Raw genomic sequence first — 11,103 nt, forward strand, 5'->3', positions numbered from 1 at the left:
CTTCAATGCTGTTACTGAGGGAAGGAGGTTGTTGGCCAAAATCTCATGATACATGATGCCATCCATCCTCCCTTTAATACAGTGCAGTCATTCTGTTCCCTTTGCAGAAAAGCACTCCCAAAGTATGATGTTTTCCCCACCATGTTTCACGGTTGGGATGGTGTTTTGGGGGTTGTACTCATCCTTCTTCCTTCAAACACAGCCAGTGGAGTTAATACCAAAAAGTTCTATTTTGTTCTCATCTGACCACACGACCTTCTTCCATGCTTCTTCTGTATCATCCAAACGGTCATTGGCGAACTTCAAACGAGCCTGGATATGTGCCGACTTGAGCAAGGGGACCTTGCATACCCTGCAGGATTTTAATCCATGGCGTAGTGTGTTACTACCGGTAATGCTTGTGACTGTAGTCCCAGCTCTATTCAGGTCATTGACAAGGTCCTCCAGTGTAGTTCTGGGCTGATTCCTGACCTTTTTCGGAATCATCCTTACCCCACGAGGTGAGATTTTGCATGGAGCCCCAGACTGAGAAAGATTGACAGTCATCTTGTGTTTCTTCCATTTTCTAATAATTGTGCCAAGAGTTGTTGCCCTCTCATCAAGCTGCTTGTTTATTGTCCTGTAGCAAACCCCAGCCTTGTGCAGGTCTACAATTTTGTCCCTGATGTTCTTAGACAGCTCTTTGGTCTTGGCCATGGTGGAGAGGTTGGAGTATTATTGATTGAGTGTGTAGGCAGGTGTATTTTATACAGATAACGAGTTCAAACAGGTGCAATTAATACAGGTATTTAGTGCAGAGTAGGAGGACTTCTTAAAGAAAAACTAACATGTCTGTGAGAGCCAGAATTCTTACTGGTTGTTAGGTGATCAAATACTTATTTCATGTAATAAAATGCAATTTAATTATTTAAAAATCATACAATGTGATTTTAAGGTTTTTATTTTTAAATTCTGTCTCTCACAGGTGACGTGTACCTACGGTAAATATTACAGACTTCTCCATTCTTTGTAGGTGGCAAAACTTGCAAAATCGGCAGTTTATCAAATTCTTATTTTCTCCACTGTATAATATAGAATACAAAAAAGTACATAAAATTCATGAAGATGAAAAGACAGTACAAAAATAACCTCACAGCACAAGTGAATAGGACATCTGTAGCAGCATACAAAATATATTATACAGGCTCTTACCCATAAATAGAGGTGCAAACTGTCCTGATCCCCTGAGGAAGCAATGTATTGAACACGTGAAACACATGTTGGAGACTGTTCTCTTCTATGGTAACCTTGCAGTCTACACAGTTCTCACTTCTATTTATGGGGATGAGCCTGTATATTATATGTTTATTGTGACACTTATATGTTTGCATACTTACTCCTGACCATTGTGTATATTATGACTTTCCATCTTTATGAATTTTATGCATTTTTGTGTATTCTATATTATATGTATGAAGAAATTGTTACATTTAAGTTTATAGCTCCTTTGTGCACCTTTTTGCAAAATGCCCTGCTTTGGAGTTGCTTTGTGCCACTTTAAGCAGAATTATCTGTGTCCAATGGCTATTTTTCCTTTAATATGATGCATCTGATGGACCTCATTTGTCTAGTAGTTAGATGGTGTAGTGAGGAAAGGATAGGGAATCTTTAAAGCAAGTATATTAGAAAATAGATTAGATTATGGCTTCAAATAGAAAGGGATTTAGATAAAATGTACTTTCATCTTCAGACCACACCTTTAATAAAGACGCCATGGAAATGCTTTGTAGTAATGAAATCAAGTCCAGCTAGTCACGTGACATAATCATGTCTGATCTCTGCAGTCAGATGCTACATCATGTATTTTTACCAGCAGGCATGAACATACAGTGGTGTGAAAAAGTGTTTGCCCCCTACCTGATTTTTTATTATTTTGCATGTTTGTCACACTTAAATGTTTCAGATCACAAAATAAATTTAAATATCAGACAAAGATAACAAGGAAACACAAAATGCAGTTTTTAAATAACGGTCTTTATTATTAAGGGGAAAATAGATCCAAACCTACAGGGCCCTGTATGAAAAAGTGATTGCCCCCCCCTTACAACATAAATTAACTGTGATTTATCACATCTGTGGGTAGCTGAGTTCAATTTACCTAGCCACACACAGGTCTGATTACTGCCACTCCTGTTCTCAATCAAGAAATCACTTAAATAGGACCTGTCTGACAAAGTGAAGTAGACCAAAAGATCCTCAAAAGCTAGACATCATGCTGCGATCCAAAGAAATTCAGGAACAAATGAGAAATAAAGTAATTGCGATCTATTAGTTTGGAAAAGATCCCACAACAATATCCAAAGAACTGCAGACCTCACTTGCCTCAGTTAAGGTCAGTGATCATGACTCCACCATAAGAAATAAACTGGGCAAAAATGGCATGCATGGCAGAGTTCCAAGACGAAAACCACTGCTGAGCAAAAAGAACATAAAGGCTTGTCTCAGTTTTGTCAGAAAACATCTTGATGATCACCAAGACTTTTGATAGAATACTCTGTAGACTAATGAGACAAAAGTTTAACTTTTTGGAAGGTGTATGTCCCATTACATCTGACGTAGAAATAGCACAGCATTTCAGAAAAGGAACATCATACCAACAGTAAAATATGATGGTGGTAGGGTGATGGTCTGGGGCTGTTTTGCTGCTTGCTTCAGGACCCGGAAGACTTGATAAATGGAACCATGAATTCTGTTGTCTACCAAAAAATCCTGAAAGAGAATGTCTGTTCATGACCTCAAGCTGAAGCGCATTTGGGTTATGCAGCAGGACAATGATCCAAGACACACCAGCAAGTCCACCTCTGAGTGGCTAAAGAAAAACAAAATTAAGAATTTTGAGTGGCAGTGTCAAAGTCCTGATCTGATTGAGATGCTTTGGTATGACCTTAAAAAGACGGTTCATGCTCGGAAACACTCCAATATGGCTGAATTACAACAATTTTGCAAAGATAAGTGGGCCAAAATTCCTCAAGAAAGTTGTAAAAGACTCATTGCCAGTTATTGCAAATGCTTGATTGCAGTTGATGCTGCTAAGGGTGGCCCAACCAATTATTAGGTATAGGGGGCAATCACTTTTTCACACAGGGCCCTGTAGGTTTGGATTTCTTTTTCCCTTAATAATAAAGACGTTCATTTAATAACTGCATTTTGTGTTTACTTGTGTTATCTTTGTCTAATATTTAAATTTCTTTTGTGATCTGAAACATTTAAGTGTGATAAACATGCAAAAAAATAAGAAATCAGGATGGGGCAAACACTTTTTCACACCACTGTATTTGATGTGCATGTGGCGCCAAAGTCCAAGGACAAGGTATAATAAGTCTGTGACACTTGACCACCCAAGGTGTAATATTAATATGAAAGAAAATTACTGGAGTGGTATTGCTAATATTGCACTTTAACAAGGGCAAGTAATGGAAGATTTGGAACTGCATCTCTAAGGAAAATATATAAAGTCTATACACCCATGTTAAAAAGCCCATTTTTTTGTCATGTAAAATTATTCCAAAAAGAAATATTTCTATTTTTTTGTCATGTAAAAAAATCATACCAAGACCTTTTTTCCATTTTTAATATCACCCATAATCTGTACAAATCCATTGAGAAACAAGCCAAAATCATTTCGATGGGAAAAAAAAAGAAAACAAAACTAAAATAATGTGGATGAATAAGGGTGAACAGCCTCTTTTAATTGGGGATGTGGTTGTTTTCTGAGTTAGCCAATCCCATTTAAACTCATGGTAAATTAGTGTTCAGTACAGCTGCCATCATTTACAGTGATTCTGATTAACCCCATATAAAGCGTAGCTGTTCTAACAGGATTTTCCTGACATTTTCTTAGTTGTATTTTTCAGCAAAAGCCATGATCTGTAAACAGCTTACAACACAGCAAAGGTCATTGTTGAAGGAGCAAGAGAAGGGTGCTAAAAATTTCCAACGCATCAGATGTATCGTGAAATGCTGTGAAGACAGTCATCAGGAAGTGGTTAAATTGGGCACAAAACTGACTTTACCTAGAACTGTACATCCCTCAAACCTTGATGAAATAACAAGAAGAAAATTGGTTTGGATGGCTACAGAGAGGCCTATAGCAACATTAACAGAGCTGCAGGAATTTTTAGCAAGTACTGCATGTGACAACAATCTCCCGTATTATTCATATGTCTAGCCTGTGGGGTAGGGTGGATAGATGGAAACCTTATATTACTAAGAAAAACTTCCAGGCCCTGCTTTTGCTGCAAAATGCAACTAAAAAAATGTCAGGGAATTCCTACTGAAAAAGATAAACTTTAAATGGTGTTACTGGAGTTAATCAGAATCACTTTAAATAATGGTATCTATGTACTGAATATTTAACATGAGTTTACATTTGATTGGCTAATTCTGAACACAAGAACATCCCCATCCCCAATTGTAAGAGGGTTTTCACACTTATGCAACCAAATTATTTTAATTTTGTAATTTTTATTTTTTCTTTCAAAATCATTTTAGTTTGTTTCTCAAAGGACTTTTACAGATTATAAATGATGTTAAAAGTGGAAAAGGTTTTGAAATGGTTCTTCTTGGTATGAGTTTTTTACATGACAAAAACTGGCATTTGAACAGGGGTGTATAGGTATTTTATATCTACCTTTTATTTGTATTTTCATTATTTTATGCTGATTTAAAAATCATACAATTTGAGAAAGGTCTTGGAAATCCCTTAAAACTACTTAATCCCATCATAGGAGAATGGATATCGTTTTATAGGTAGAGGACATTAATTTTATCAGAAAAAGAAATGTTTAACTAACAAACTGACCTATGCTATCTATGACGTTCAAAGATATTTTAGAAGGACATCTCTGCAGTAAGCTGCTACCAAATACAAATAAAAAATACGGTTATCCAAAGCACAGTCTATGCACAATTCTTTACCTTTCCCATGTATACAAATATTACTTCATCAATATGGAAGAGAAATATGTGCAGAATGTGTGCAGAATAACCTGAAACCATGAACTTCGAACCAGTAAGGGGGCTGGGTGGGGGGTTGAACAATTGTGAGACTGCAGTGAAAGTGGCACTATATGTTGAATTTGGAGAAATTACTTGTGTTAGATAAATTGAGTTATTTAAATTGTTCTTATTTTATTGTTTATACAGACGAAGTGAAGTAAGGTGCAAATGTTTTAGTCAGGTGTGGAAATAATTCTGGAAAGTAAGAATGCTTTCAAAAGTAAAAGTGTTATAGTTTATTTTTTGTCAATTAACTAAATGCAAAGTGAATCTAGATGAATCAATATTTGATGTGACCACCCTTGTCTTCAGCATACCATCAAGCATCAATTCTTCTAGGTGCACATCGTTTTTAAAGAAACTTGGCAGAGAGGTTGTTCCAAACATCTTGGAGAATTAACCACAGATCTTCTGTGGATGTCGCCTTTTGCAAATCCTTCTGTCTCTTCATGTAATCCCAGACAGACATGTTAATGTTGATATCAGGACTATTTTACCATATCATCACTTCTAGGACTCCTTGTTCTTTTTCATCCTAGACTAGTTTTTCATGACATTGGCTGTATATTTTGGGTCGCTTTCTTATTGCAGAATAAATTTGGAGTTGATCAGATTCCTCCCTGATGGTATTGCATGATGGATCTCCATGTATTCATCAGTATTGAGGACACCAAGAAATGGGTGATGTTGAGGACCGTAGATATGGTGGTCAGCCAAGAAAACTTGGAGGTGATGAAATACTTATCATGCTTACTTCCCCTCAAAATCTGAAGATGTCCAGCAAGGCCATCAGTTCATAAATGGCAGCAATCAGTGGGACCCTGCTACACCCATCTACTGTCCAGAGTGGTCAGGAGTGGTCTTTATAGAAGAATTGTTGAGAAAAAGTATACCTGACATGGAAACAAGACCAGATGCTTGAGCTATGCACAAAAACATAGGAATTGGAGTGGAGAAAAATGGCAGAAGGTGCTCTGGACTAATGAATCAAAATATGAATTGGTTGTAACAAAAGACAGTTTGTTTGCCAAAGTTGACTCTTTCCCCCCTCTGGAAGAAGCTAACGTGAATCACATTTCAGAGGCCATCTCTACTGTCCTCAGGTTGTATACCCAGCACTGCCTCATTCCTTCTTTATGTGCTAACTATGGATTTACTCTGCATTGTGACTATTCATGTCTGCCGTATATAGCACTCTTGTAAATAGAAGTATGACACCAGCACATGGTATGTTATATGACCATTAGGTCTCATGCACAGTGCACTTTATTTTTTAAAAAAAAAAAAACACAACTTTTTCATACCTTTGTTGCTAAATGCTGTAATTACTTGACTGTTTTAAGGCTATCTTCTATTTCCAATTTGTGTATATCAAAATAACTTTTTTGAATCATGTGTATTATTCACTAATCTCAACTATCTGTAGTAGCACCTCAGTATAATTCTGTATTGGCTTTTCTACAGTTATGTAATACTTGTTATAACTACTTATCTGGGTTATCTTAGTACAGTAGTTTTCTCTGTATCTGTCTGCATTTTTATTTATATGTGTTTTTTAATATTTATACCAAATAAACATTATTGAATTTTATCTTATGGGCTCAGTACTTCACTTCTTTTGTAGATTTTTATTTGCCAAAGAGCCAGAGATAGATACAATAATGAGCGTATGCAGGCAACAGTGAAGCATGGTGAAGGTTACTTGAAAGCTTAGGGCTGCGTTTTAGCAAATGGAGTTGGGAATTTGGTCAAGATGGTGTTTTTTTCAATGATGAGTGATACGGGCAGATACTTATCCATCATGCAATACTAACAGGGAGACATCTGATTGGATCAAAATTTATTCTGCAGCAGAACTATGACCAAAAATGAACAGCCAATGTCAATGTAATTAAAACTATCTTTAGCATAAAGAAGAACGAGGAGTCCTGGAAGTGATAATATGGCCCCCACAGAGCCCTGATCTCAACATTATTGATTCTGTCTGGGATTACATGAAGAGACAGAAGGAATTGCACTAGTCTACATCCACATAAGATCTGTAATTAGTTTTCCAAGATGTTTGTAACAACCTCCTTGCCGAGTACCTTCAAAAACTTTGTGCAAGTGTACCGAGAAAAATTGAGGCTGTTTTTCAGTTAAAGGGTGGTCACCCCAAATATTGATGTGATTTAAATTTCTGTTTTATTCATTCACTTACTTTATTTTTTTATCATTTAACAAAATACAATTAACACTTATTTTTGAAACCATTTGTATATTGCAGCATTTTTTCCACACCTGTGTAAAACTTTTGCACAGTACTGTATATGTAAATATGTATATTTTTACTCTTATTTCTGGCTGACATTTTGTGGGGTGGTGCAATGCCATTAACCATGTGAAGACTTGCACATCATAACTGGCACTATAGGTGAGACATACTTTAGCTGAAACTTTATTACATACCTTAAATGCTGCAGATAATTACTTTGAAAGAAGAAAAAATCAATGTTTCAAATAATCCAATAAGTAATTGACAAAAGCTGTTATCAACAACAGAGTTGTGTGTAAAATAAAAAGTACCATTAACAATATCACCAAGGAATTCCATGGCATTTGTACTAATTGTTTCATATGTTTACTTTACTCCTTGGTGATTATTAATATTTCTACAATTATAGAAAGGGGTATAATGCCCATGTGTAAAAAGGGCTGATCCTGTTAGTTTGAAAATCCAATAGTGAGAAAAAAAGTTTAGTGATAATATCACAAGAACAAATCTGTCTGGTATTCAATGAAACATTAGATTGATATCGTAATCTAAATGTGTTTCACTTTGTGTAAAGTATGTGGAAGATATTGATATAAACTAGAAAAATCCTTATGGGTTATTATGCTACCTTGAAATTGATCATTTATCATTAGGATAGGTCATCAATATGAGATCAGAGGGGGTCGGACACTCAGCACCCCCACAATTAGCTGTTCACAACGCTGGCTGGATGTAAGTTGTTTCGGAGCTAAATATCATCAACTGTTTAGTGGCCACTGCCGGTTAGAGCTGATCCCCTCCTATTTATATGAAATGCTACATTTGCCCCATTTAAGGCAACAGAGGTTTAACGATAAATTCTCATTTAGCCTCTACTGATATGAATGGTAAAACAAATTTACAGGATAAGAAACATGCAAAATTCACTGAGACTAGACGAGAATCAGTAAACAGCTCAATGCTACTGATGGAAGCGTGCATATAGTTTGCATGTATGTATTATACATTATCTACTTCTAGTTTCTTTAATAGCATTTATTACTTTTTAGTAGCATTTATGTGTTTTCTTGGTTGTGTGGTATTATTATCTTGGTGCTTAGTATTTGGTATAATTTTAATTGAAACAATTTTAGACTTCACAGGTTTTCATTTGCCGTAATTTCGATTTTCATAATCATTATCCCATTCGCATTACATGCTAACATTCCTTGTGGTGATTTATTTACTTGCCAAGCAATTTTCTTTTAACAACATTTTGATATATAATAATTATAAAAAAAAAAAAATAGACAGTATTTATTCTTACTTCTTACTTTGTCATCTACTCTATGCAGTTTGTGAATCTTATTGCTAATCCTATAGTCTAAGTTTTCAAAATGTACATTTCCATAGGTTGATTTCAAGGTTACTTGTAATTTGAATTAACAGTAAAAATGGATAGAATTGCAAGTTACTTACATTTGCATCGCTTTTTCGCAACTGTCTGTTTAAAGACTAGAAAAATCATAAAGAGCCAGAGGATTTGAATTCTCCCCATAGTGACTGAGGAGAGTCTGCTGACGCGAGATATCTGTACTCTATGTACCTACACAGGAGTCAGAAGACATGTTAATTATTAAATTTTTACCACACAGTTTTGAACTTCATTTTAAAAGGAAAAAAGAACATAAATCTGCACTATCTATCTATCTCTATCTATCTATCTATCTATCTATCTATCTATCTATCTATCTATCTATCTATCTATCTACAGTCATATGAAAAAGTTTGGGCACCCCTATTAATCTTAAGCTTATTGTTTTATAAACATTGGTGTTTTTGCACCAGCTATTTCAGTTTGATATATGTAATAACTGTTGGACACAGTAATGTTTCTGCCTTGAAATGAGGTTTATTGTACTAACAGAAAATGTGCAATCTGCATTCAAACAAAATTTGACAGGTGCATAAGTATGGGCACCTCAGCAGAAAAGTGACAATAATATGTAGTAGATCCTCCTTTTGCAAAAATAACAGCCTCTAGTCGTTTCCTGTAGCTTTTAATGAGTTCCTGGACCCTGGATGAAGGTATTTTTGACCATTCCTCTTTACAAAACAATTCCAGTTCAGTTAAGTTTGATGGTCGCCGAGCATGGACAGCCCTTTTCAAATGATCCCACAGATGTTCAATGATATTCAGGTCTGGGGACTGGGATGGCCATTCCAGAACATTGTAATTGTTCCTCTGCATGAATGCCTGCGTAGATTTGGAGCGGTGTTTTGGATCATTGTCTTGCTGAAAGATCCATCCCCTGCGTAACTTCAACTTTATCACTGATTCTTGAACATTATTGTCAAGAATCTGCTGATACTGAGTGGAATCCATGTGTCCCTCAACTTTAACAAGATTCCCGGTGCCAGCATTGGCCACACAGCCCCAAAGCATGATGGAACCTCCACCAAATTTTACTGTGGGTAGCAAGTGTTTTTCTTGGAATGCTGTGTTTTTTTGCCGCCATGCATAACGCCTTTTTGTATGACCAAACAACTCAATCTTGGTTTCATCAGTCCACAGGACCTTCTTCCAAAAAGAAATTGGCTTCTCCAAATGTGCTTTTGCATACCTCAGCCGACTCTGTTTGTGGCGTGCTTGCAGAAATGGCTTCTTTCGCATCACTCTCCCATACAGCTTCTCCTTGTGCAAAGTGCGCTGTATAGTTGACCGATGCACAGTGACACCATCTGCAGCAAGTTGATGCTGCAGCTCTCTGGAGGTGGTCTGAGGATTGTCCTTGACTGATCTCACCATTCTTCTTCTCTGCCTTTCTGATGTTTTTCTTGGCCTGCCACTTCTGGCCTTAACAAGAACTGTCCCTGTGTTCTTCCATTTCCTTACTATGTTCCTCACAGTGGAAACTGACAGGTTAAATCTCTGAGACAGCTTTTTGTATCCTTCCCCTGAACAACTATGTTGAATAATCTTTGTTTTCAGATCATTTGACAGTTGTTTTGAGGAGCCCATGATGCCACTCTTCAGAGGAGATTCAAACAGGAGAACAACTTGCAAGAGGCCACTTTAAGTAGCTTTTCTCATGATTGCATACACCTGGCTATGAAGTTCAAATCTCAATGAGGTTACAAAACCAAAAAAAGTGCTTTAGTAAGTCAGTAAAAAGTAGATAGGAGTATTTAAAACAAGAAAATGATAAGGGTGCCCATACTTATGCACCTGTCAAATTTTGTTTGAATGCAGATTGCACATTTTCTGTTGGTACAATAAACCTCATTTCAAGGCAGAAACATTACTGTGTCCAACAGTTATTACATATATCAAACTGAAATAGCTGTTGCAAAAACACCAATTTTTATAAAACATTAAGCTTAAGATTAATAGGGATGCCCAAACTTTTTCATATAACTGTATCTATCTATCTATCTATATCTATCTATCTATCATGACACGTTGTGAATACCTGATTCTTGGAGGATATGCTAAAGTTGGCTTGGAAGAAAAACAGAATAAAATGTGTCACATCTTTTAAAAGCTTGTAATAGGTCACGTGAAACAGGCTGGATGACAAATAGTTTGTTCAATCCATTTACCTTGGGAAACAGCCATAACCTAGACACAAACAAAAGTTCACATACTACTTTCACCTACTTCGTAAAATAAACAGGCTTTGATAAATGTGTTAAACACCACAACGCGGTAAATTACAACTGTACAGCATAAAGAGAATAATTAAAATATATTTTCCAGAAAAAAATACTCTTAACATTACAGTAGTTTGTGCATATTTTTTCTTAACTTATTTTGATTGTGCAGAACAATT

At 36.1% G+C, this 11,103-nt stretch overlaps 1 protein-coding gene across 1 annotated transcript in view; it reads right to left on the reverse strand.

Annotated features, from left to right (window-relative positions):
- Positions 1 to 10,840, reverse strand: part of LIPC (lipase C, hepatic type) — a 318,457-nt gene extending 307,617 nt beyond the window's left edge. The window contains exons 1-2 of the mRNA XM_073652967.1: positions 10,744 to 10,840; positions 8,750 to 8,876 (exon numbers count right to left, since the gene is read on the reverse strand). Coding sequence (XP_073509068.1) covers positions 8,750 to 8,828 — 79 coding nt within the window. The 5' untranslated portion in view covers positions 8,829 to 8,876; positions 10,744 to 10,840. The remainder of the gene's footprint in view (positions 1 to 8,749; positions 8,877 to 10,743) is intronic.
- Positions 10,841 to 11,103: the final 263 nt, after the last annotated feature.

Source organism: Phyllobates terribilis, unplaced genomic scaffold (assembly GCF_046119375.1).
Source record: "Phyllobates terribilis strain yellow unplaced genomic scaffold, ASM4611937v1 Scaffold_11__3_contigs__length_659146591, whole genome shotgun sequence".
NCBI lineage: Eukaryota > Metazoa > Chordata > Amphibia > Anura > Dendrobatidae > Phyllobates > Phyllobates terribilis.